At 43.4% G+C, this 27,570-nt stretch overlaps 1 protein-coding gene across 2 annotated transcripts; it reads right to left on the bottom strand.

Annotated features, from left to right (window-relative positions):
- Window positions 1–820: 820 nt before the first annotated feature.
- On the bottom strand, window positions 821–27,433 carry LOC147194950 (sodium channel protein type 2 subunit alpha-like). 2 transcript variants are annotated; one of them, XM_086129429.1, is made up of 28 exons: window positions 26,797–27,433; window positions 24,994–25,300; window positions 24,142–24,259; window positions 23,129–23,219; window positions 21,961–22,089; window positions 21,323–21,414; window positions 21,008–21,250; window positions 20,848–20,911; window positions 17,290–17,431; window positions 16,623–16,820; window positions 16,367–16,549; window positions 15,894–16,265; window positions 15,696–15,825; window positions 15,343–15,581; window positions 14,640–14,813; window positions 14,177–14,533; window positions 12,111–12,518; window positions 9,583–9,700; window positions 9,282–9,436; window positions 8,603–8,776; window positions 8,184–8,210; window positions 6,896–7,018; window positions 5,493–5,765; window positions 5,332–5,385; window positions 5,117–5,258; window positions 4,761–4,861; window positions 3,806–4,076; window positions 821–3,723 (listed from the first exon to the last, which is right to left on the bottom strand). In XM_086129429.1, exons 2-28 carry the CDS (start codon window positions 25,258–25,260, stop codon window positions 2,492–2,494), a joined length of 5,877 nt encoding a protein of 1,958 aa, XP_085985555.1. In that variant the 5' UTR covers window positions 25,261–25,300; window positions 26,797–27,433; the 3' UTR covers window positions 821–2,491. The 2 variants fall into 2 exon arrangements, with proteins under 2 accessions (XP_085985555.1, XP_085985556.1); XM_086129430.1 differs by lacking the exons at window positions 23,129–23,219; window positions 24,142–24,259; window positions 24,994–25,300; window positions 26,797–27,433 and adding an exon at window positions 22,389–22,607.
- Window positions 27,434–27,570: the final 137 nt, after the last annotated feature.

Here is a 27,570-nt window from a genome sequence, read left to right as displayed (position 1 = left end):
TTTTTACACAGATTATCCTTCCATCCCAGCTGGTCAGAGTTGGATTTGACCACCCGGAGAACCAGAGAGAGGAAATCTGTTTGGGACTAAATCCAAATTGGCACCCTTGTTGATCGCCCCCCCCCCCCTCCCCACCCCAAACTCATAAATGTGGGAGCACCATCCAGATTTATTACAAAAAGACGTGACTGAATATTCTTTGTGACCTAAGTAACACAAGTAATCATTCGGCGAAGACCGAAAATAAATCCAGTAACAGACATGCACAGTAAAATAATCTGTGCATTCAAATTAGCACATGGCGAAGCCGAACACTTCTTTCGCAAATAATTTAACAGTACATGTATTACTATTTTGTATCCTTAGTGGAAGTTTTAACAGTTAAGCATCCGTCTGCACCATCGTGTGAATTCTGTTCAATCTCTAGAAAGATTGAACTCCATGAATTATAGTTACAGATCATTTCAACGATCGTTCCGAGATGATGGTACTGAAGCACAATAAACGAATGTAAGCTTTAAAGAGGCAACAGGCTCACAAGGACAGAAAGCCGGAGTGACTCAGAGGCTTGTGCGCATCTGTCTTGTTTTTTCTCCCTGAGACAGCTTTGCAGCCTTAGAATGAGGTCAAATAAGATAGCTGCAGGTTTCTCATGGGAAATTCTCCCCAAGCGTCGTGTCAGAAAATGTGCACACCAACGCATGGCATGGCAATACCGAGCGATTACCTCGTTCAATTAGTAATCCAAAATGCCAGAATGAACAAAAGGAGTAATCACGCTGCTTCTTTTGACCGCAGTGAGAGTTGGAAAATGCACAACTATGGAAAAGATGTTTTATTACATTTAGTCGATACAACCTAAATGCAATACAAACAAGCAAGCTCTTAAGGAAAATATAGAAAAATTAGCATGATATGAACAGAATGTATGCATGTAATTTGATGTTATGTGACAGCCATGCATGTCACTTAAGTGTTAATTATATATACATAGTACACATTAGTTTAATTACAAAATTATTACAAATGTCCTTTATATGTACAACTGCTATATATATTTTTTTTTTTACATGATTAATATTACAAAATTAGCTCTTAATGTCATCCATGCTTCTCCCGCAGCTGCATCCAACGGTCCAATAAAACGGCCTCAAAGAGATTCAGAGAAGTGTGCGGACAACAGTGAAAATCAGGCACATGCTTTTGGATTTTTTTACACCCTGATCTTCTTTGTATTGGGCACACAAACTGAGCTCATGATGTGCATAGCGAGAGAAAATTTAACTGCTTTGGGAGACAAAAATTTGGATGAAGACCATTTCATTGGATTGCTGTTTTGGTTGTTCATGGAATCCATTTGAAAAAGATTGTCTTTGGAGTCTATTTGTGCAGTAGACAGTATAAAGCGTGTCATTTGACTGAGGGCTCTGTAAAATACACACCCAGGTTTTTTATTCAGTAATTAATCATCATTCAGTTCATTTGTTATGCTTGCATACGTGTTTCATTTTGAACAGTTCAGGTGTTTTTTTTTACATTGCAACAAGGGGCAGGAAAAAACTGACTTCAAAACAAATTCCATTTTGTATTAAATTGAGGTGGCCGCGGAGCCACAATGTCCGCATTTTTTTTGGTGCTTGTTCCTCGGCCCATTGCTTGCTGCAATGCTGCAGTGCGCTGCCAGGGCAAGAATTCCAAAGTTTGGCGTATAGAAGAAAGAAAGAACACATCCATTAAAAGAATGAAAAATAACAACAAAGTACAATGTTCTCTATATTGCTCAATTGGCAGCATGATTCAATCAGCTTTTAGCTAGTCGCTAATTACTCTACAAAGCATTGTGTTCTCTAAAATAGACTAGCGAATAAAATAAGACTAACTAATAAACAAACAGTGCTGCACCGCATGGACAAAGCAGTAGAAAAAAAATGAAATGAAAATATTATCACAAACCAAACGATTGTCTTGATTCTCAACCTGTACTTTTTCCTACTGAGAGGTGTTTGTACTATTTCGGTGAGCAACTTGACCTCATGACCTGTCAGTATGATGCACATCGACAGTGTTTCCCAACCTTCGTTGAGCCAAGGCACCCATTTACAAAAGAAAAATGTCACCGCACGCCACCAAATACAAATGTCACAACATGTATGAACATGGAAATAATTCTGTCATCTCAATTGGCCATCTAACGGAATCTCATGCCTGGTCTGGATCCCTTTTTTGAGTAGTGAACGTCATTCAATCAGTTGCTCCCAGGCATTGTTTAAACAAAAGAACATTTCGGCAGTATCTCCAGGAGTAAGGCCCTCAAACTCCCCACCACGGTTTCAATATGACAATATACTCATTTCAAACACAGTCTAAACTTTTGCATGATTCAGATTAAAACAGGCAAATCTCCTTGGCCCTGAATGGCTGGAAGCGTATTTTTGCAGGGGAAAAAAAACCCTAATAATATCCCTGCAAACATACCTGACTTAAACTGACCTCAAAGAAAAGTTTCTTCGTAGTTTTCATGCGGATCCCCCAGTTCAGAGTCAGCGGCTAATAATCCGATGCTATCCGAAAGGTCACCGGCCGCCCTGGTCACGCTGTCATAAGAAGGTGGCGAAGACATTAGCGAGCTCTCTGTTGTCTCTAAAAATTGCCCTCCCGCAGGCCCGTAGTGATGGATCATAGTTGCTATGAGCCCCTCTGTCTCCGGAGCGTTTTCCACATCTACGACCGACTCATAGTTGATTTGTCTGTAAAGGTAAGAGGCCTGCTTCATCTGCCGGCGCACCAGATGCCTCCTGTAACACCTCTGAATGATGACGGCCGACACCTCCTCCAGCTTGTGCCGCAGCGTGGAAGTGATGGGCTCGTGGGAAACCTTGGAAGGGTTGGTCATCATGAACTTCTCCTCCATTTGCTGTTTGAGGGCATCCATCTCCCCCGACTCTCCCAGCACTCGCTTGGTGAAGGCAAACAAGATATCCAGGCAGTGGATTCTATTGCCACTGACCATGGGGAGGTCCATGGAGATCAGTTTGAGCTTATTGGGCTTGGCGATGCGCAGCGGCTCCGACAGAGTGTCCGCAAAGCTGCACAGCGCGGAGAACTCGATGAACTGCGTGGCCTCCGAGTCGAACTTCTCCCAGACCTCGTAAAACATCTCAAAGTCATCTTCGCTCAGCGGATCTGTACTCTCCTCCGTGGCGACGCTGAAGTTCTCCAGAATGATGGCGATGTACATATTGACCACAATCAGGAAAGAGATGATGATGTAGCTTACAAAGAAAGCGATGCCCACGGAGGGGCTGCCGCAGTTCCCTCGGGTGTTTGTGCCCGTATTGACAAAATTCACGTTGCATTCCTCCGGGGAGCTGGACATGATCGGGCTCAGGAGGTTGTCCCAGCCGGCCGAGGTGCTGATCTGGAAAAGGCAGATCATGCTATTCCCAAAGGTCTCGAAGTTGAACATGTCGTCGATTCCGTCTTGTTTTTTTACGTAGGCGAAGTTTGCCATGCCAAAGATAGCGTAGATGAACATGACGAGGAAAAGCAGGAGGCCGATGTTAAACAGGGCCGGCATGGACATCATTAAGGCAAACAATAAAGTCCTGATTCCCTTGGCCGCGCGTATCAGCCGAAGTACACGTCCGATCCTCGCCAGGCGGATGACTCGAAATAGGGTTGGAGATACAAAATACTTTTCAATAATGTCGGCCAGAACGATCCCTGTAACGAGAGGTCGGGATACAGAATGCTTGGTTTGGCGGAACTTCAGCATATTCTGCCAAATGAGCGCCTCTCTACTCACCCACAATGGAGAGGATGATCACTACAAAATCAAAGATGTTCCATGCAACTGTAAAGAAATAACAGCGGAGGGCAAAGATCTTGATCAGGCATTCCGCCGTAAAGATCACAATGAAGACCAAATTGATCTTGTTGAGAATGGACTCCATGCGCTCCGACTGCTCGTCCGTCTCCACCATCATCGTGAGCATGTTGACAATGATCAGCATCATGATCATGATATCGAAGGCTTGCTTGGACACCAGATCGAAGAAGAAGGCTTGGAGAATGTTCTGATTTGCGGAAAGACAAACCAATATCGGTCATTTATCAACAGTCCTTACATTGATAAAAATAATGGGCCCTATTTTCATGTCCAATCTAACGCAAAGTCCAGTCTAACTGTGTGCTTGGGTGGATCTTGCTTTCCTTAAAATGGGCGTTTGCGCAGTTGTGGGAGTGAACACAAACGACTTGCTTTCCGGCCAACCGAAGTGGCTCCCCTCGTTCCCTTTAAATTCAGCGTGGGAGAGGCATGCGATCGACATTGTGGAAGCACAGATTCGCTGGAGACCATGCGGGAGACCGTCCTATGCAAAGTACGTTTCTAAGGATCTACAGGAGGATATACACTGCAAAGCGGGCACTTGGAGACCACCTTCCAACCCCGACGGAGCGTCTGTTTGTGACACTACGAGCGCACACACATCTGCTGTGTCCTAATCGATTTCTACAATGATTCAGAGGGCTCGATGCATGCCGATGTCATCGTTATGAATGAAATACAATGACATCCAACAAACATATCAGCGGAGCGCAGAATCTGTCTCCCTGCGCCTGGGTCAAAGCAACCATGTTAGACTGGACGGGAAGATGTGCCAGTTTTTGCGCGTGTTAATGAAAATAGGGCACACTAAGCAAATTTGTGATCGACACTGTCATGAAGAATGACGACGGAAGAATGATGGCTACTTTACCGTCGGTCTCGGTATTGGCTTTTGTGGCTTCTTACTTCCTAACTTCTTCATAGCATTGTAGTATTTCTTCTGTTCCTCAGTCATAAAAATATCCTGTCCACCTAAGTATAATCAGAGTTACGTGATATTATTTTTGAAAGGCAGCAATATTCAAAACATCAAAAGTCCAATACAGTAGAACTTTTGTTAGACAACAGCTCAGAGCTGTATACAGTTGTGTATACGCATCTGTCCTGCTGAGTACACAACTAGCAGAGTTAAGAATGATAAAATCTTTAAATCGTCTCAACAGTTAAGAATGTGTACGTGGGTGTTGTGATGCCTGATTTCAAATCCCATACGAGTCCCAATAATACTCATCTTTCTTTTCTGCTGATTGAAATTGTCAATAATCACTCCGATGAAGAGGTTGAGGGTGAAGAAGGAACCAAATATGATGAAGACGACAAAGTAAATGTACATGTAGAGGTTGATTTCTCTGATGGGTTGCTCCTCCACCTGAACAACAAATTCTTCAAGTCAGACACTTCCTGTTGACTTTTAGCCCGTCCAAGTTCAGCGACACACTTACCCCTCTTGAATCAACAGCCGCGTGCATTATTTCCATCCAACCTTTAAACGTTGCCTGTAACGCCATAAGAGACAACATTCATGTCGGGATGGGTCAATACGTTTGAGAATTATCCAAACGGACACAGTACAACCAGAAAGGACGCTGCACGGGAAACCTACCACTTGTAGAAGAGAAAGGTAGCCCAGTCCCACGTTGTCAAAGTTGACCTTCACCTTTGTCCAGTAGTACTGAGTGTCATTCATGGCCAAGCAGTCTGATTTGTTGTTGACCACAAGGAAACTGTGGATGAAGCCGGTTCTGTTGACGCACTTTCCAAACTTGCCCGCAAACAGGTTGACTCCCATGATGCTGAAGATGAGCCAAAAGATGAGGCACACGAGCAGCACATTCATGATGGATGGGATGGCTCCAATCAGAGCATTCACGACCACCTGGTGAGCCACACAAAGAAGTCAGTGAGGTCAAAACGGGGATGACTGTTTTAATTTCTGGTGATTACGGTCAAATACGCCACAAACGCACAGCGTAAAAGTATGTAGCGCTGCCTCTGATTTGATTGTCAACTCCCACAGACAGACTTTATACTTGAGTAGCAAACTTCAATGATGTCACAGAAGAATTAAGGCGCAGATTGCGCATACCGCCTCCCCAGTACATGCCAAAAAGCTTCAGTGACAAACTGGGGCCCCGTCCACACCAATCTACCAACCAGAATGATTTTTTGGGGCTGCATGGCCGCCGGCGATCATGTATTTGCGGGCATGGTGAAGTGGCATCCGCATTGGATTTAGGGTCGTTGAATTGTCTAAAGATTCATTGCTTTCAAATACAAATAAGTTTTCCAATTGAACACACTTTCCCAGCTTTCCCTGCCATGCCTTCAGGCACTCCTGGCAGGATTCCTGTGGAATCCTCCACGGCTCCGTCGATGACCCCCTTAAGATTGGGGAGAGGGAAATAAAATGCAGCTAGGTTGGATGAGTAAGGACTGTTGTGACAGCGACACAATGTTTTTTGGCAAGGAACTGTCAGATGCGCAGAGCACCAGGGACGATTCATTAATAAATACGTAGAAGTGTTTTTACTCTGCGTACAAGTTCAGAAATAAATAAATGAATGAATAAATAAATAAATACAAAATGACCGTCGGAATGATGACACATGCGCACTGGCCAATCCTCTCACCACCGTGTGTGTTGTTATTATGACTGACTTCTTGAATCATTAGAGAATGTGTCACTCAAAACATGCATTGAAAAAAAACCCCAAACCGTTTAAGTCGATAATGCGCAAACACGAAACAAGTTGTTAAATTCTGTATAGAGTAAGGAATAAAAAAGAGATTTGTTCAGCAGCTGATCAAATTCATGAAATTAGCATTGGTTAGCGTGACATCACAAGAAACCCACGCAAGTAGCAGGTCAACAATGACTGTGAATCAATCAATTTCCAACACATTTTGGAGAATCGTAGAAATGTATCACGGAAACGGATGATGCCGATGCCCATTGCGTCGGATACAGATACACCATGTACGGAGCGGTCTTGCTTTTGTTCTCACCCGCATGCCCTCAAATCTGGATAGAGCTCTGAGAGGCCGCAAAGCCCGGAGCGTCCTCAGGGATTTGATTGCAGAAAAGTCGGAATAACCCAGTGAGTTTGCCACCAGGCTTATCAGGGACACCTACGACAGATAAGAAGGCAAATATATATTGGACTGTGATTCTTAGAGGGTAGAAATGTGGCGGAAAAAAAAGGCAGCCAAGCCCTTGCATGTAAAGCTAGAAAAAAAAGCAGTCTCTCTCTCTAAAGAACTGAGTGAGGAAAAAAAATGACGAGGAATCATTTTCGAGTGTCTGTGATTTTTGGGACATTCCACAGTTAAGAAAATACCCAAAGAATTTGTGAGGTTTAGATTTGGTTTGGTCGCTGCAGCAACTTTTGCAACATTTCGACTTCCACTCTATTCTACATCCAAAAACAGACAAAACAAAATGACGCTCCGCTGTTGAATGGCCCTTGAGTGAGTGCGATTAAACGGAAGGATGCCAATGAGAGCGACGATGACAAAACACAGACAAGTGTGCACGCATGCACGCCACGTGTCCATGCGTGCATACTCAACTATATATGCATATAATACATACATGCATATATATCAAATAGAGTGAGTTTTATAAAGAACGTTTAACAAATCGGCCAAATTTGTTGCCAGTTTCAGTCAGTGACTCCTTCGAAACAATTTAGAACTCAGAAGGTCCCGGCGGTGTGAATTTCTTTATAAAAGTCTATTCACGGATGTGTTTGTCCAACATATCTAAAGAAGATACTGATGGTTAATAGTCGAGACACAACAAGGTTGGTATTTGTCTGACTCCCAATTTCAGCTGTAAAAAAAATCTCAAAGCACTGACAGATGTCATCAAGGAAAGATACACCGTTTCATCAAGTAAAAAAGTTGACTTGGCCAATGTACAAATCAAAAAAAAAAAGCAGAATGAACAGAATAGCAGTTAAACGTGCATCTCTTATCATTAAAAATGCTGAGCATGATGAATAGGCCGAGTGAGTAGATTTGATCTTCTATAGATAAACCTTAAGATTATGTGGCACTGAAATTGTTTTGATACAAAAGCCAAAGTCCTGAAATGTCATCAAATGAAAAATTGAAGAGGGCTTAGTTTGTTCGGGGTTTTTTTTTTTGCCATGAGAAAAGGCTTCTTGGAAACAATGGCTTTTGACATCATAACAAACTGCAACGTGGAAATAAAACAAAAACATTTATGAAGTAGATGCAAGTTTTAGTCCTCGAGCTCATACTCACCTGGGATCTGCTAACTACAACTTACCCTAACAATAGAGCGGTCTGTTGCGATCTGTGTAACGGTAGGTAAAATCACAGGAAGTCAAGTCAGGCCACGGGCCGCACGCCTCGGGCAGCGTGGGTGCCATCACGACTTTTATTCATTTACTCACAAACCCACAATCTGCACACTCAAAGAAAGTCTCAAATGACGGAATCTCAGTTGGAGAAATATTTATATTATGCGCCAAATCCTGCTGTAGGAGCAAAACCTTTAAAACAAAGAACAGAAGCATTCCGGTATGGCAATTGAGGCCCTCAAAATCCCTGAAAAGTAGTCAGAGTTCACAATCTGACAAGTGCCACTGTGTCAAAGCCGAAAAACATGAAAATCAATCTCAAGTCAGCCCGGGACGGGGTTTGATTTCAATTCTATTTCATATCGCGCCTTTTTTGTTCACTTACATCCACAATGAGAAAGTCAAGCCAGCACCAGTAGTTGGTGAAATACTTCTTGAAGCCGTAAGCAATCCATTTCAGAAACATCTCCAGCACAAAGATGTAGGAGAACACCTTGTCCGAATACTCCAAAATCACTTTGATGACTTTTCTCTTCTCAATGTAGATGTCCTCGAAGGCCTGCAGTCAAGAAACAGCAGCGTGAGATATTGTCAACAGCTACAATGTTAGCATAAGATATTATTAAAAAAAAAAAATCATAATGTCTTGCCGTTAGAAGTCTGTCCTTTTTTTAAATGCATTCCGCACAGAGGGGGAGAGTGCAGTTTAATAACACGCCCTGCAGCGTGAACGTAGCCATAGTTAGATTTATTTGTGATTATTCTTATTTTTGAACATTATTTTGTGACGTGATGGCATTATTAAGAGGTGGATTAGGTCATTAAATACCCACTGAAGTCCGGAACTCACCGCCGGCCATTGCAGCCCACACAACACTTGTGAGAGAGCATCTGCGTTTCCAGTTAAGAATTTCTCATCTTTGAAAATGTACTCGTGTTATCCAAAAAGTGACAATGCTAGAATTCCACTCTACCGTATCACTATTTGGACCAAGACATCCAATTGCAATCGTATTCCACCTTTGATGGTGCGGGCAGGAAACAAAGGAGTCAAGATGCCGTACCAGAGCTCCACTGCTGAGCAGGATCATGAAAATGATGAAGGTCTCAAACCAGCTGTGTTCCACAATCTGGTAGCAGGTCTTTCTCAGTGTCCACCACGCCTGGCCGAGACCTTGGCTGATATTGATATCGCAGCACTGGCAGTGTTTGACACACACTGGGTGAAAAGGTGAAAGCGTGGCAAACACAGACTGTGAAACATGCTGTGACGAAAACAATCAAATAAATCTGGAGAAATGTCACACGGAACGGTGAAAGAGTTCAATTGGTCAGATTGGAACGGACAGGAAGTTCTCTACAAACTTTCTGGGAAGCATTCCTCCGGCTCCATGCACTCTTCGGCCAGCTCCGATAAATTGTCCAGTTCCTCACCCGGCTTCCTCAGATCGACCGTGCTTCCTTCTGAAAGGCTTATCTTATCCTGAGAGGTAGGAAGTCTCAAGGTTAGAATTTCACAGCTAAACTATAAATATGGGCTGACAAAGTAACTCTAGTCCAACCAAGTTATTCGACCTTCACAATCAAATGTAATCTAATCCGAAAGCCGGATCAAATCATTCACCAAGATGAAAGTGTTTAGTTCCGATTTGCAATGTTAGGTTTCTAAGGTCTGCCGTTGTCTGTCAGCGTCTGGTTAAATGGTCCGTGCGGGATTTATTTGCAGTCTCGACGCACAAGGGTGATCGTTTCCTGCTCTTCAGGGAGTCTCGGAATCTCCACGAGTCCCCATTAAAACTGCAAAGCTTCTCAAACTGTTTTGCTTATTTTTATTTATTTTTTAGTAGGGGGGGGGGGCTGTGATTAGAAAAGATACCTTCGCATCAATCGTCATTAGTTATCATGGGAAAAATAAAGCCATAGTCTGCAATTGCATGAAACACAAAATGCCCGCCAAAAGATGACAAGTTGAAGCAAAGTGTGTCTCGTGATGCTGCCATTCTTTCTCCCTTCTGTCATTTGACCGTCAAATCTCAGAGACCTTTTATGGTGACACCTGAAAATGGCTTCAAATTATGGCGAAAAATGCATTCTATGTCTCCATAAAGCCCCAAAAATTCAAGGAAACTGGATGCAGTCATGTTTGGTGCCATGACATTGCACAGATGCCATGAAAGAAGCTTCCACATGTGTGCATACTGCTGCACGACAGTTATATCACGTATAATCTGCAAGTCATTATCATGTCTTTTCCCAAGGAGAGCGGCTGCAGGATTTTCAATCCACCGTCGGGCATTATACCTCGCTCACCTACGTGCCCTTTCAATCTCCTTTATACCTTAATGCTTTTTTGATAAGATTTGACTTTGTTGTAAAAGCAAAGCATATTCAACATAATTGGTGGGCCAGAGGTCAGTCTCTATCCTATAAAGAGGTTGAAAGTGGTCATCATGGGTACGATCTAGGGCCTCCTAGATTCTCGGCGGAAGATTATCAGAATACACAGCAATATTAACTCGACGGGGATACCAATGCAAACACTGGAGACCCGCTTCAAAGGCTTCTCCGTCGTAGGTGGGCCGTGCATAAAATAAACTGTGTAATAACGGATGAAAGTATGGAAAAGGTCATAGGGAAACCCCTCTGAGCCAAGCATTTTCAAGTACGGACCCTGAAAGCAAAGCTAGCGATTTCATTGACCTCATTGGAGGGAGAAAGGAATTAACTGTATTCTCTAAATACAGTGATGTGTCAAAGGTCTACTGCCGGCTTGATTTCTCGAATGACTGTGGTAGACCAGATACAGCTACTGTAGGTGTCCTATATGTTGTGCGCATATGTACAATTTGCAAAACAAAAGAAATAAGGAAATAAAACACCTGGATTTTCTCGATGGGACAATAGCCTCCATCATAATTTGTTTTGTCTGATCTACAGATTAACAGATTATGAGAGCATCAACATGCTCATGCGCATCCCCTGCCCCCTTCTCGAGCTGTCAAGCGGACGCTGTATGTCACTTCTGAATGATATTGCCGTCGTGAAACGGAGCGTCATCAAAGCAGCGCTGCATGGATGGAGTGTTTTAAGTGGACGTTTGGTTGAACCGCATCATCCACATTTTGTTTAGCCCCGACTCTGGGCATGTAAAGCCCCTGGTGTACTTTTTTTTTTTAATGAGTATTTGAGGTTGCCGACCCCAGTTCGAGAGAATCCGTACAAAGACATCACATGAAGTGTGGCTGCGCAAGCCAATGAGATATTTTTCAGGAGCCGTTTCAATAAAGCCTTCATTAAAAAGAAAACTGTGCTCATTTTTGATGATGACAGACTTTTCGTCTCTCATGTTGCTCAATATAATTAAAATATGAGTCAGTTAAAATGATAACTATGGCATCATTGAACTAGAGCTCTTGTATTAGATCCAGCGATGGATCTGGAGGCTAGCAAAGCCTTTTCTGCTGAAAAAAATACGAGCAGAAGGCAAAAGCAGTAACTTAGATTGACAACATTTGTTCCATTAAATTTCATTAATCTATCCCTTCACTTAAGTTTGTTGTTTCTCTCGGTTGCATTATGTACAATATGTGTGTTCGACTTTTTTTTGAGGGGGTGGGGGTTAATTAGATTTCAGCCTTTATGTACCGCCATATAAATCAAATTTGCCCAGGGCCTTCAGAATCAGTCGTGCTGGCCAATGTAACGAAAACTGCATTAGCAATCGGACCGTTTCTTTAACCAATCATCGGACTTTGATGTCGTAGACAATTTTCCGACCTCTGGACATTGATACAGCCAACTTTGACGAGCAAAACACATCTGTAGCAATCTGCACAGATTAACAGATGTAATCGTTTCGCATAAAACGGGAAAAGAAATTTCTTCAAACTTACTTTGTGGTCTTCATCCTCTGATGACTCTGATATGTCCTCCTCCTCCATAAATTCCACATCGGATTCTCCCGGTGCGATTGGAACGATAACAGTCAGGTTTGGGTTCGTCATGTAGGTGTCCTCCTCCGGTATGACGTACTTCTCTCCGTAGCGTCCATAAACTCCGCCGTTGCTTTCCAGGTGATTGGAAACCAGCGCCATGGCCTGACAGTTCTCTTTGGCTTTCTTGCGTCCGCATTTGGAAGTGCGGTTGAAGAGGCGGGCAATGCTTGTGGCAAGCCAAGAGAGACCAGAGTGGATGCGAGCGATGGCAATCTGGATGTTATTCAAATCACCGTCCTCATCCGGAGCGGAGAGGTTGTCAGAGCTGAAAGAGCTGAGCAGCAAGGCGAGGAAGAGATTCAGTACCTGTTGACGCACACAAAATATGGCCAATGTGTTTGGAAGCCTCAAGAAGCAAGGAGATGAACGTTTCAGCCCGCTGGATTCTGAATCTTTTAGCTCATTATTTATTCGTGCTTTTGACCACGCTATTCTTCTTCTTTGCCAGCCGATCACAGGGCATCATTCGCACTTGCATTCTTTGATGAGCATGGCATCGATGTTTTTGGAAGATCACCAAGACCTATTCCAGTCCATATATGATGCAGTATATAGATGGACAGTATGAGATGTCATGTTCAGAAACTATTTTATACTGGTCCTTCTCACTGCACTCATTTGTCCGCGTGTATGTGTGTGTGTGTGTTTTAGCTCGGTTGTTTTCTCGAAAGCCACCGACTTGCAAACTCCCCTGTTGCACAGAAAAACTGTTAGGGCACAATCTCTCAATACAGGATATTCGACAGCAAAACGCCGCGACACATACAGCACGACTTTGTGTGCTTTTAGCTTGTCTAAACTCAAGTTTCTGAGCATCCAACTTCCAAGTAATCTGTCTACAATCTTAGAGAGCATCAGTAGGAAACACACACACACACACGTCGTGCTGTATGTACTGTACACGTTCATGTGCGCATATGTGACGCGCGCATTTGGTGCACACGACTCTTCTTGAGTCAGTCAGAGATGGAGAGCATGAGCAGTTGATTAGTGATGAACGATCTTTGACTTTATCGTCCCTTAAGCACCCCGGATAATCTCTTGGATAACCAGCTTTCCCACGATTCGTGTGCAGAAGACGTTTTTGTTCACTAAACAAGAGATACCGTAGTCATACGTTTTTTGTCGTAACAAGGTAAGAGAGTTACTTGTGCAGTCCCGCGGGTGAACAACAGAGTGGTGCACACATATTTTAAAATCCCAAACTTGAATTGGTGTGACTTTGCGATAGATTTGACAATAACGTTTCGGAAGGCAGAGCAGACAGTTGTTGATTTACAGTATTGTAATGCAATATAGCCTACGAATTAAAATAAATGCCCTGCGTCTTGCCCAAAGTCAGCTGGGATCGGCTCCAGTTGACCCAAATGAGGATAAGCAGTATTGAAAATGGACGGATGGATTTAAAATACAAGACTTGCCTGATCTCTGGTTGACAATTTAGGGCTTCATTCACTTGCAGTGACTAAAACATTCAGTTCTGCTGGACATGAGCCGCGACGGTATCGAACGTGTTTATGTTGTGACTACATTTTGCATGACGTGCAAATAATATACATACAGTACGCGTTATACAACTCAGAGAGGACAACAGATGGTTGAGGTCATCCAGACTTTTGAGTCTGTCAAATTATCCCACGGTGCTGGCGATTTTTACCACCGCTTATACCGTACAGGGTTGCGAGGGGGTGGGGAGATGTGGGGGCTGACTTGGGATGAAAGGCGCACTACATCCTGAACTGGATGCCAGTCAGTCACAGGACACGGGAGGGGGCGGGGGGTTTATATAGATTGAAAACTGTAACATATCAGGTTCTCTTTCAGGTTCTTCGTTTCCTGTCACATTAAAAAAAAAAAAAATCGTGAAACTAGTGATCGGTCCTCTGCCTCTGGCTCCTGATTCCCTCACAGGCTAAATGCTAGGTGGGCTGGTATTCCGAAAACGTCAAAGCTGATGTACTCACCACTAAGTTCCCAATGACCATGACCAGCATGAAAACCAGGATGCAGAGAGGTTGCCCAGCTACTTGCATACAATCCCACATGGTCTCAATCCACTCGCCACACAGCACCCTGAACACAATCAGGAAGGAGTGAAAGAAGTCCTTCATGTGCCAGCGAGGAAGCTGACAGTCATGAGAGATCTTGCACACACAGTCCTGGTAGTTCTTGCCAAACAGCTGCATGCCCACTACAGCGAAGATGAAGACGATGATGGCCAACACCAGCGTCAGGTTTCCCAGAGCGCCGACTGAGTTGCCAATGATTTTTATTAGAGTATTGAGGGTGGGCCAAGACTTTGCCAGTTTGAAGACACGCAACTGATGGCGAGAACAAGGTGGGGGAAAATGTGACATTAGAACAACCGACTGAGTGTGAAAGCGCGACCCAACCTATCAATGTTGTGGCACTCAAAGAAAGAATTACCAGTCTGAAGGAGCGAAGAACAGATAGCCCCTCAACATTGGAAAGCCCCAGCTCCATCAGACTAAGGCAAACAATAATGCCATCAAAAATGTTCCAGCCCTGTTGGAAGTAATAATACGGGTCCAGGGCGATCAGCTTCAGGACCATCTCCGCAGTGAAGATCCCGGTGAACACCTGACGGCAAATATAAAAATAGCATCGCATCGTCAGAAAAAAGGAAGAAAATATTGATTTTTAGCACCACCTGATTGCTAAGTGATGGTCTGTATATCTCATTATTTCCCGATAGACCAGGGTTGTCAAACATACGGCCCGCGGGCCGGAAGGGGCCCCCAAGGAGGTTCAGTCAGGCCCGCAGGATCATTTAAAAGTGAAAACATGCATAAAAAAACACGGAATGAATATTTTGAATAAGGTGCAATTCATGGAGTATCCGCTAGGCGGACACACTGTTTTGATCAGAGTAGGGACAACATTGTTTTGATCAGAGAAGAAGACAACCCCTGTCTCAATCTGTCACTGAGACAGACCCAACACAGCAGACGTTATCAAGGACATGTGAATCCTTTATTCTTTACGCATTTAATAGCACTCTCCTTAGTTTGTAAGATGTGGGCAGGGATTACATTTAGATTTTTATGCACATGTTTAAATGGTTTGTTAAAACAGTTTGAATGAAGGTACAATGCCCGTCGATCCTCACCAAATTTCCCACTGAGAGCATGGTGTTGAACTCTTCGGTCATGGGGTAGTGTTCCAGGGCCATGAAGAGGGTGTTCAACACAATACATATGGTGATGCCAAGGTCAAGGAAAGGATCCATCACCATCAACTTCACCCACTCCTTCAGTTTCAGCCACCAGTTGCAGCAGTCCCATATCAGGTACTTCTTGGCAAAGGTGTACCAACAGGGGTTGCACTTTTGTCGGGACTCCTCCAGCTCTGCAAAGACAGACCCGAGTCAATCGTGAGTCATTTTTGTCATGATACCGCGGCCAACATTGGAGCTTTTTTATTTTTTTGTGGCCCTGGAGAAAATGCTTCCTCAAAACTAACCATCCATGGCATCGCTGAAAAAGCTGACAGAGCTCAGTCCTCTTTTTCTGTGCACGGGAGGACACTCCGTCACTGTCGGGGACGGCTGAAGGAGAGGCCTTTGGACAATACCCCCTTCATTGGTGGGCTTCTGTGGGACAGATACTGACAGTAAAAATCTTTTCTAATACTGCCGATGAAGAAACATTAGACGCTCACTGTGTCCTCCTTGATCCCCTCCATGCTGTAAGCAGGGAGGGAGCTGAGGGTGTGCGGCCCCGCTGCCGTGACTCCGTTGTGGTCTAATGAAACGTTGAGCCGTCCGTTTACTGTGAGACTTGGGGTGAAGACTTGGGAGCAGTGGCTCCTCACACTGCCCGCTCTCCTCTTCCAGTGTGTTGCGGTTGAACTGGCGCGGCTTCGGAAAGCATCCCCGTGGATGCTGTACTCATCATCCCCGAAGTCAGCCTCCGAGTTGTTGCGCACCCGAAATGAGCTGAAGATGCTGTTCTGGCTTCCTCTTCTGGTGCTGAGCGGGTGAGAGGAGAGCGTGGCCAGAAGGGGGTGGGCTGGCAGGGGAGACAAAGGAGGCTACACACACAGAGACGTTTGTTGTCATTAGGAATGGGCACGATAATCAATTGCTGATCGTCTGGAATTTTGTTCAGCAATTGATGCACCGCGTGAGGTACCTTTGGCTCGTCTAGAGGGTCAAGCTTTTCTTCGGCTTCCACTGCAGTTTCTTCTGATAACGTCCTGTGAGATCGTCTTCGCTTAGTGCTACATCGCCTCAAACTTCCTATCTTTGTACAGAACGGAGACAACTCGGGCGATAAGATGGAGTCCGTCTCCTGCGCTTGCCTTTTTGCTGCCAGCTTCATACGGAGAAGAACGATGTTAAATCGCAATTACGTGCAAATCCTCTGCCACGCTTTGCACGGGACGTACTCTTTGCTCCCGACGGAGGTGCTCCATGGCCATTTGAAACTCCCGCTCCTTCTGCCAGGCCTCGGCAATGGTGGCCTGATTCTGCTCCTCATAGGCCATGGCGACAACAGCCAGGATCAAATTTACCAAGTAGAAAGAGCCCATGAAGATAACCAGCACAAAGAACACCATGTACGTCTTTCCAGCTGAGCGCAGAGTCTTGAAGATAGAAAAACACAAATGCATTAGAAGCAAAGGCCCAGGTCTGATTTTTTTATTATCATTCGTAACAATGGGAATGTAATGATAGACGTTTCTAAATTGTCTATGTATAAATCAAATAAACAAAACGTTGTGTACAGAATCTGTAGATTCATTGTTTGGCAAGATCAAATTAGTATTTTTATTATTATATTATTATTTTATTCATTTAAAATTGGTCAACAAGAGTCTTATTGTAAACCATAAGTCCATATTGTCACGGAACAAGAAATTACCGGTACTGCAAGTTATTGCTCGAAAAAGAGTAAGCCACACTTTTTTTAAAGACGAATGGCAAATGAGCAACATCAGTACATGCGCAATTGTGCTGCTAAGCCCGAACAAATGACACAACGAATTGAACAATTAATTTGGCTGCGCAATGTCTAATTAGAGAACAATGATGAATTCAAACGTGAGATTGAACCTGGTGAAATAGTTTTTCCCAGTAGTCTTGGGTCATGAGACGGAAAAGTGCCAGAAAAGCCCAGCCAAAAGTATCAAAGCTGGTGTAGCCATAGTTTGGATTTCTTCCAATCTTCAGGCAGTCGAATCCTTCCGGACACTTCCTGCAACGGCAAGTGCACATGATGACTTTAGGACAGTCTGGATCGGCGGCGGCATGGCACAATTAAATCAAACGCATCTGACATCGAGCGAGCTGTGATGGCGTGTGTGCCTCCGCAGCACGGTTCAAAACATCTCGAGCGTCAACGTTTAGCCTTGTGGCCTTTGACTCGGCAGCACAGGGAAGCAGGCGACTCAATAAGTCGATGTGGCCGCTATCATCGCCATTATTTCCACTGAGAAGGGCACTTGAAATTCATCCCACTCTGCCGCACTAAAATGCACCGCAGCAAAAGGGGATTATACGCCAAGCCAGATGGACGCCAAACAGAGGTTCAAACATTTTGCACTTGGTCGCCTCCATTGCTGATCTTCATTGTCAGCGCGGTGGCATTACAGCAAATATTTAGATCTGGCAGCGGAGAACAAGCCGGGCTGTCATGTCAATCTGAGTGCAGAATAATTTCATAATGACAGGGAAACAGCTGGGCACAAAGTGCTGCTGCGTGAACAGCTGGACCCTCTCACCGACAACCAGCCGGCTGGGCAGGGATACTCACTAATATGCGGGCGGTAAGGACGGAAGAGCCTTCATCCTCATCGCCGTCATCATCATCGTCGTATATCCACAGTACCTTTGCTTCAATGCTCAACACGTGAAGCGCAAATGAGCTGAGCCTTAGATGGCATGGGGAAAATTCAACGCAACCACAAGCCCGCCGCTTACATCTCCCCACGAAATGTTTCGGACGTAAGCAGGCGTGGCACAAGATAATTAAGAAATCCCACGGTCAACCTGCAGTCTAATGGTTACACGATCTGTATCAAACAAAGATAATCGTGCTTAGCTTTGAATGACACAAACAGAGAAGTATTCATGGCGCCTAAGTTGGCTCTGCTTTTTTTGTCGTTTATCGATTATCGGTCTGCGAAATAAATGACTAAATGTTTCCACGCAGCCCATGCGTTCTGCTCCTGTAACACTGGTTGGGAAACAATGTATGACACCGGATCACAAAACAAAGAGTCTTCCTGCTAGACACTTGTACAGCAGTAACTACCATGGAGACCAGCCGTACATATATTTAGTGGTACACCTGTGTCATGTATACATGGCAAGGGATTTGATTTGCTGCCATACGAACAGGAGCTAAGCCCATGCTGAAGTTTGACACCAGAGCCTTTTTTATATCATAAAACAATCATCCTTAATGTATCTAATGAGTAAATCCAAACATATTTTCTCAACCTTTTTTTTCCTTCTTTTTGTAGATATGACACTGTGGAAAATTTGGATGAAAAGTTCTCACGCGCGCGCGCGCGCGCACACACACACACGCGCGCACACACACACACACACACACACACCATATCTATCTATCTATGAAATGTATATTTTTGTCATGCACACTTGGGCCTTGTGGTGTCTCTGTTGCAGGCTTGGCTGCGTGTGTTTGTGTCATCATACCCTATCCAAAGCTTTAATTTGGAAATCTACTCAGGGATTACTTGTTGGAATACACTCAAAAGATTAAGCATCCTCTATGTTTTACGTCCTCCATCCTGACCTGCTTAATATCTTGTCTCCGCAGCCAGCCTTAGGAAGTCCCATCAAAGCCTACAACAGCTGATGATCGTTAAGGTCAATTAAATAGTTTAGCTAGAGGAGAAAAAAATCTAAATAAACAAACAAACAAACAAACAGAAAAATATGATGCTTTCACTACTTTTTTTGTGGGGGTCAAAACTTGAAATACATTGAAAAAATAGTATGCAATCAATAACTTGCATGTGACGAATGAGACACATCCGTTTTATTTTCCCACACAGTGTTAAAGATATGCAAGCAAAATGGAATAGCGGTAAAAGGTCAAAACTATGATGTGCCTGCCAGATGAGGCGTAAACACACTAAACAAGAACCGCACAGTGGTAACTTGTAGGTAAAACTGTCGAGCATCTGGATGGCTCTGATCTTACTGACCTAAAATGATGTCGTTTCCCCTTTAATGCCCTTAAGTATATCTGCTTTTCCCTCTGAAATGAACACAAGTCACTGAGTCAGATTTGACTTCTTAGGGGATTAAGTCCCTGTGCTTTTTTGGAGGTTAGGTGAGTGTGGGGCCGGGAGGATTAAAAACAACAACATTCAAGCCTGACTGATCCCCAAGGAAACGCGGGAATAACCTCGGACGCCGCCATGCCTTCAATAATCATTGATCGAAACAGCTCTACTATTGTTCATATCGGCTCTCAATGAGTTTAGAATGTTCAACGAGGTCCTTATCCAGGGTGTCGAATATCAAATACAGTTCTTCGGATAATAGCACAATTTTTGTCCTTCCGCTTGTGCCTGTCACTCATATTGCATGTCAAGCCCAGTACTCAAACTTAATGGACGAAACTAAAACCAGTTGTATTATTCATTTTAAAACATGGGAAGTAAGGGACGAAGTAAGGGAAATACAGTACCGTCGCCTACGAAATAAAAAGCTTCCTCTTTTTTGTTCTTGGTCCTTTCTCCGATCGCGAATAAAAACACCTTCCATCACAGAAGGCATTTGTTCAAGCGGGAATTCAGATTGCCGCAGATGGGTATTTAGTTCACTATAACCCCTGAACTGGGCCTGGCGTGGGTCGAAGTCATCCTGTTGTGCTTGTTTCAAAAGCATTTGCAGATTTATAGGATTATTCCGTATGTAGGCTGAGTAGCAATATTTGGATTTCCTGTGACAGGCCCTGTGTGGCACCAATGACAAAGTCCTTCACTGCAAGCAAGATCTTTGTATATTTGGACTGATCACTCATCACTCATCCAATAGCCACACGTTTGTACTTTCTTATGCATCTCTTTGATTTGATAAAAATCTATTGATTGCGTGTCTGCGATCAGGTCCGACGCACTTCACAGAAATCAGAGGGCAGGACGTGTCTTTTCTCAATCATAGTGGCAGAGTGTCAATCAATCCAGTGATCAGTCAACTCTGGTTCAACCTCATCACAATGTGGAGCTTTTGAGATGATGAAATCTCCAAAGACCCCGCTGCCCTCAACCCTCACCCCCCTCTCTGTCTCTCTCTCTCTCTCCGTCCAGCTGGCAACTGCATGGCTCTCAGTGCAGGGTGCCAGTGGCACTAGAGTGATAATCCACACTGCATGCCGTCTTGTCTACTGCCTCCCTCACGCTACAACACACCCTTGCAACCCGCCCCCTCCTGATGGAATCTCTCTATACATTATGTCACGGACAAAAATATAGCGCCGCATCCTCTCGTCTTTGTTTCTCTTTGTGCCGGGTCTGTAAAGACTATTTGCACCAAGCCCGGGGCCCGTAAAAATGACACGCATGTGATCAAAAGCCGCTCGATGTTTTGATAATTATATAACGGCATGCAGATGAGTTACAAGTCGCAACTTACCCTGCATCACTGCCATATCCACATATTAAAGCATCCTTTGCTCCTTCAACTTTGTAAAAATTATCTAAAGGAAATGGAAACAAGAAGGGCATTCTTGTAATGTCATATTCTACATTGAGAAATAACTACTGCGTGTCCCAACATAATGATTTGGACTGACCTTCACTGGTGAGAAAATCATCCATGGAGTTCCAGCTTCTGTTGTTGCAGGTGAATGACATATTCGGACTATAGGAGGAGTCGACGCAGTGCGTGAGGCTGCGAATGCACTTTTGTCGCAAAAGCCCCATGAAGAGCTGCAGACCAATTAGTGCAAACACGCTGAGGCAAAAGACGGTCAAGATCATCACATCTGCTAGCTTCTTCACAGATTGGATCAGAGCTCCTACAATGGTCTTCAGACCTGCATGGTGAGGGGATTCGACATCAGGGGAGTTGTCGCACATCTACTTTTGTTCCTTGATTGAGACGTTACCGGGTATAACTGAGATGGTTTTCAGGGCTCGGAGCACTCTGAAGGTTCTAAGTGCCGAGACGTTCCCAAGGTCTATAAATTCTGTCACATATCTGGAATTGGATGAAAAGAGCAGAGAGATAGGTTGCTGCTTTCTATGTCAATTACAACAGTTGAAATCAGAGGATTTTGACGATTTCAAGTTCAAGAATGGCTCAAAACGATCACTCCATCTGTCAGTGCATGTGATGATCGATTAGTTGTCCATGACTTGATTTCTTTGGACACCTCTGATTTGTAGACATCATTTGCAAACTGATGGGTTCTGTTATGTTTAACTTGGAAACATTTTTGTGGAGTGCATGGTGTATATCACTTCAGGTAGAGCTGTCAACGTGAGAGGGCAGTTCAAAGGAATTACGTAACCGAGCGGAGATTTGAGGTTTGCTTCTATAACTTTCCCTTAGAATTTCCAAATGTCATCTTCTCAAAAAACTTTCCAAAGCCATGACAGCACCAAACGAATTATTAAAAGATTATATATACCCTTTCACATGAGCATGACATCTTCAAAAGATCTGATGCGCAACCTGTACCATAGAAAGACAAAACATGGCCACTGACATGGAACCGTAAAAATGATTTTTGTTGTTACTTACGCCATAACAATGACGCTGAAGTCCAGCCAATTCCATGGGTCCCTCAAAAAGGTGAAAGGAACTATGCAGAATCCTCGAGCGAATATCTTTATTACTGACTCGAAAGTGTAAATGGCGGTGAAAGTGTACCTGCAAAATCAATGAACAGGAATAAACAGAGAAGGCGGTTTCATGAAGGAATGCCGTGCTGCACCAAAATAGACTGAAATATCACACACTAGGTCACGCGTTGCTGCACTGACAATTGGCTGAAAAAAAATGATGAAAACACAAAATTAATAATCTTGCGCAGCAACTAAAATGGTGTGGCGAATGAGGAAACGTTAGCTATTTCATTTGGAATACAATTAATAAAACATACATAAAACCTTGAAACTCTCGTGTCTTTACTCTGCCGCAGAGTACAGTCGAGCCTCGTTTCAACATACCCCGTTGACAACGTTTTCACCACTATAACGTTCCCATTTCTACGTCCCGATTTCACGTCATTCATTTTCCGTTTGCCGATTTTGCTGACGACGAACACCTGCATAGCGTAAACTTCATTATAACTCCCAGATTTTACCCACGAAAAAAGTGAAAACGTCGTCGGTACGACGAACGAATGGTCAGAAGCTAACTGCCAGAGAACTGACGCCGCAACCTCGTTTACGAACAAAATGGACAGCGTGGAATTCCCCTCCGTTGCCTAGCAACACTACTGATCGACTCAGTACGTTTTGTTCAGAAACAAGGTCGCAGCCAAAGATACACGAGTAAACAGCCGCAGTTCGTATTTAGTAAACAGATGAAAGTTGGCCGCCTTGTTTCGGCAAACTCAACAAATAGCAGGGCCAACGTCTGCACGAAGCAATGGAATGGAATGGAAACGGAACGCGATATTATCTTTGCCAGGCAAAGCTGCATGCAAAACATGCTCGTTAACAGTTCAACCACACCTGCTGCCTCAGGCATAGCCTAGCAAGAAATTGACCACTTGCATTCCATATTGCAATGTGACAAATTGCATGTGGGGTACAGCATGCACTTATACTGTACATCATATATTGTACATACGCGATTCTTCTGTTACGTCTGGACACAGCTGTATATTAGAACATACAACATCTGAGTTTAAAAATTGCGCTTTTAGCCCAAGGATGGAATTTATAAATCTGTGGGGACTTACTCCAGGTGCTTGGTCCACGGTGCTGGGTCCGACATGGCCATGAAAAAACAGTTGGTCAGAATGGTGAACATGATGAACAGGCTGAACAATGTGGAAAAGAAGTTCAGGAAAGTCTAAAATAGGAATTGACACACACAGGTTCAGGACTACACAAACAACATAGAAACAAGGAAACAATGTCATAATCCTATAGGCTATCCATCTATCCATAAGGACAAACCGACAAACGATGGTGTGTGCCAATGGCATTAACACAATACTGTAAACACAGCTTAGAGGAAGTAAACTACCTTTCATTTCAAAACCATGGATTGATGTCATTTTCCCTTGTGAGTAAAAAATACGGTTACAAAAAAAAATCTGCAGACTTACCAGGTAAAATGCTGAGGTCATATATTTTGAAGGCATTCTCAAAATGTTTTTGAATTTGATTTTGGAATATACTGCAAAAACAAAAAGCGGAAGATTCCTCGACACAAAGTTCTCTTTTCTGACTGATGAATAATAGGCAACGGTCATGATGCAAAAATCTTGCTCTTTTTTTGATATCAGGGATTAAAAGAGGGATCTCGGAGGGGATTTAGTTTGTGATGCTATTACAAAGCTGTATCAAAAATGTAACTTTGGGAAAAGCAATCGCTAACATTCACAGAACAGTTGGAATTATTTGGAGCTGGCTTATTCACAATAATAAATGGGATATTTGGCTCCCTGACATTTTATTACTTTGTACTTTTATTGCATAGCATGTTATTAGCACCAAGTTACTATTCTACGTATGCCACTGTTACTATGATGATAACAATAACAATAGGATTGTATCACTAAATTAAGTGTAAGACTAGTTTGGAAATCTAATTGCTGCCATGTCTGATAAGAAGTCTTCCGTTACTTATTATTTGAACCCCTAATTAGTTTCATTTGATCATAATTATAATTCAGTATAATTATTAATATAAGAATTTAAGTGCAGTGTAACACAAGGCATTTTCACACAACACAAAAAGGATATGAATGGACCAAAATTTTGATGGCGATCGATCTGATGAAGTGGAACGGACTGAATATGTAAAGAGCGGACGTGGCACTGAATCTGAAGATAGCCTTCCCTTTGTTGAGTACGATAAAAGTCTGGGGAGGAAGAAAAGACACAAATCATTATTGATTTGTTAATAACATGAAGTAAACAGTAAGACATAGATCATCTGTATGCATTCTGAGTGTATTTGAAGTACAAATAACCCCCCTAAAAAAACCTCGAGGAGTTCAGTCTACCGTCTGTATAAACTTCCATGCGAACCACATTTGCTTCCAAGAAAGCATCATCCAGCACATAAAAGCAATACCAGTAGAGATCATGGAGCCAACTCCAAAGCAAAGCAACCTGAAACCTTTCCCCCAGCAGATGTGGCATTTATTTCAACATTTTGTCATCTGTGGATAATCCATAAGAAGCCCATTAATGGCTCAGATTTGCCAACAAAGCAAGTCAAAATCTAAAATAATAAGAATAAATTTAACAAAATGCAAAATGAGATTCAGACACTAGTTTTGATGGAACGTCTGTAAAATACTTCCCAGAGAAGAACCATAACTCATTATCATGGTCATTTTGTTTTTGTTTACATCTGGTTTCAACGGCATGAAGTGAGCACTCTAAAATTGTCCGTAGGTGTGATTGTGAGTGTGAATGGTTGTTCATCGGCGTGTGCCCTGCGATTGGCTAACAACCAGTTCAGGCTGCACCCCGCCTACTGCCCGAAGTCAGCTGGGATAGGGTCCAGCACACCAGCGACCAACAAATAGTTGGGGCCCACTACGAATCTGGTTCCTATAAGGACAGAATTGCCACGCACGGTACTCACCCTCTTGTTCTTGAAATAAAACGGGTCGATGTCTTCCAGTGGCACCCCAACAAGTTCCGAAGGGATGTCCCCGAAGATGCGCGGCAGTTGCTTGCCTGCCTCCAGGTCGAGCCTGGGTTTGGATGAGTCCAAGTTTTTGTGGGCCTCTTTGCAAACCTTGGCATTCTTGGCCTGCTCCTCTGCGATCCGCCGCTCCAAGGCAGCCAAGGATTCACGAGTAAACAGCCGCAAGCCATCAGGACCCGTTGGTAACAGCATGGCTGCCATCTTTTCATCCTGATTTTTCTGTACTAGAAGTGACTTACAGCTAGAGGTAGGCAGGAAAGAAAAAAAAACACATCCACACCAAAACAGCATAAGTGTGTTTTTTAGAAAATTTATAAGCACTGAGTGAAGCAGCTGGAAAAAAAGAAGACAAGCAGGTGGCTGAGAGGGGAGACCAAAAGGTGACACCATGGGCTGGGAGGGGGGTGGGGGGACACCTCCCCGGCTCGTGCCATTAACATTATAATTCACCACCTCCGATCCTTTTGATATTGGCACCATCCCCGCATTTGGAATACATGTACCTCTATCCATGCACCCTGAACACCGTCAGTGTGATGCATTCTACAAAATAAACTTTGGCTGGATTTCGGGCCCGGCTGCGTTAACACGTGTTGTCTAAACACAGGCTTAAAATCGCATCCCGACATCGTTCAAGAGGCCATCTGTAGTCCGATTTCGATTTCCTGCTTATGTGTTCACAAAGTTGTTGTTTGTGAAGCAGTTCTTTCTTCCACTGCATGAATGAAATGTAAAGAGCACAGCGTAGCAAACTCTAAAGACTCAACTATACTGCTGCATTTTCCTGGTGGGACATTTTAAGCCTGTTGATTTGTTAGTGCTCAGGTGACCAAACAATGTCTAGAGGTAAGGTAGTTTGAAGATTTGATAACCTTCACACTATTTATTTGATGCCTTATATACTGTAAGTGTAACTGTCATGCCACGTTAATTACCGTGGACTTATACAGAGTTTTAAACGGGATGTCAAATCAAAAATGTTCTTTAGAATATGTTCACTGCCATCCAAACACAGCATTTGGATTAATATTGGTGTTGTGGAATATTAAGAATTTGTGCGTCACGGTGGACAACTGGTTAGCTCGTCTGCCTCACAGCGTAATATTCATGAGGATAACTGAACAAGCCAAGAGCACAAACAACATTCAAATTGATGATCCCGCACAACACATCTTTCTGAGCAATGTTGAATAAGAACTACTTTCTGACCTACCAAATGATGACCCACTTCCTCACCAAATCCTTTCAACGTAACTGTAGTACATATATGCTTACAGAGAGTCAAAAAAGTTATATATAATCAGACCGTATTTAAAGTCAGGATATAAGACAAATTATATATATATATTATATATATACTGTATATATTTTTTTAGAACATGAGACATGCCATGAAAGTGGGTTCACATGATTCACAGTACATCATCACTCTTGAACAGTAATTAATGAATTAGATTAAAACAATGTTTTTAAACCATGCTTGAAAATATGCATGAGTTCTGGTACTTTTACCACTATTAGAAATCAGATTATGCATGAATATCATCGATATGTAAATGTTGATGTCCAATCCCGAGGGGGGAAAAACGCATAATTCTGTGTACTTTTTCGAATAAAAGAACATACTGTCTTGATAATTATTACTGTGTATTAATCAGTCAATCATTTTATTGTAAATTATTTTTCAAACAGTCAAAATGAAAGTAGACAAAGGGAACAAAGAGGCATTTTACTTACCAATGAAACTCTGAGATTTAAAGCATCATTTCCAGAGTCAAGTTGGAGCGTTTTCAGAAGAGGTAGCATCCAAACCCTCCGTGAAAAATCCATGACTTCTGTTTTTTAGGGCTTATTCCGCTTGATGCGGAGCAAAACTCCAGAAAGCAGGACGGAGGAGTGCGTGTGCAATCCACAGTTTGGCGGTCGAAAGTAACTTTCTAGACTGCCAGTGCACTAATCACCTTATGATGGGCATATTAAAAGCGGCCACGTGCGTAATGCCCATGTTGTCATGTTCCGTTCCATTCGACTGCTCCTTCCACAGTAGTCATCACAAGTTTGTCTCTCCACACAACGTGGGCAGGATGCGGGGCTGTAAGATGCCCTTGAGCGTGGGAGACTGGGGGTGGGGTGGGGGATGCTGCTGGGACACAGAAGATTACTGCATCTATAGGCAGGGTGATTATGCGGACGATTCCAGGTCAATATAATAACTGACAGTGCCAGGGGCCGCAGAAAATAGTGTTTTCACTTTGCAGTACTGTATTCACATGGAGGCCGCAAAACCGACTCAAGTTACGTGCATGCAAGGTTATTTTGAGTGGCGCTGACGTACTGCGCTCTCTAGTGGACAATACAAACATAGTCGCACAGTGTAAAACCAAAATCACTCAAAGACCCTGGCGAAAAATTCGATAGTTTAACCTGCAATGCATGTTTTTGGAAAGTGGGAGGACACCGGAGTACCAGGAGAAACCCCACGCCAGGGGGGAACATGCAAACTCTACACAA

This window comes from Hippocampus guttulatus, chromosome 14 (assembly GCF_054856545.1).
Source record: "Hippocampus guttulatus isolate MCC_2025c chromosome 14, RoL_Hgut_1.0, whole genome shotgun sequence".
In the NCBI taxonomy this organism is placed as follows: Eukaryota; Metazoa; Chordata; class Actinopteri; order Syngnathiformes; family Syngnathidae; genus Hippocampus; species Hippocampus guttulatus.
This window is presented reverse-complemented; position numbering and strand designations above follow the sequence as displayed.

What these genes read in the sequence shown, in the direction of transcription:
- LOC147194950 (XM_086129429.1), bottom strand. Translation starts at nt 25,260, where the DNA reads ATGGCAGCCATGCTGTTACCAACGGGTCCTGATGGCTTGCGGCTGTTT. An exon ending in TGCTCTCAGTGGGAAATTTG is followed by an intron (nt 14,814 to 15,342) that starts GTGAGGATCGAC and finishes ATTTGCCGTCAG; the next exon opens with GTGTTCACCGGGATCTTCAC. An exon ending in TCAGCAGAAAAGAAAGATGA is followed by an intron (nt 4,862 to 5,116) that starts GTATTATTGGGA and finishes GATTATACTTAG; the next exon opens with GTGGACAGGATATTTTTATG.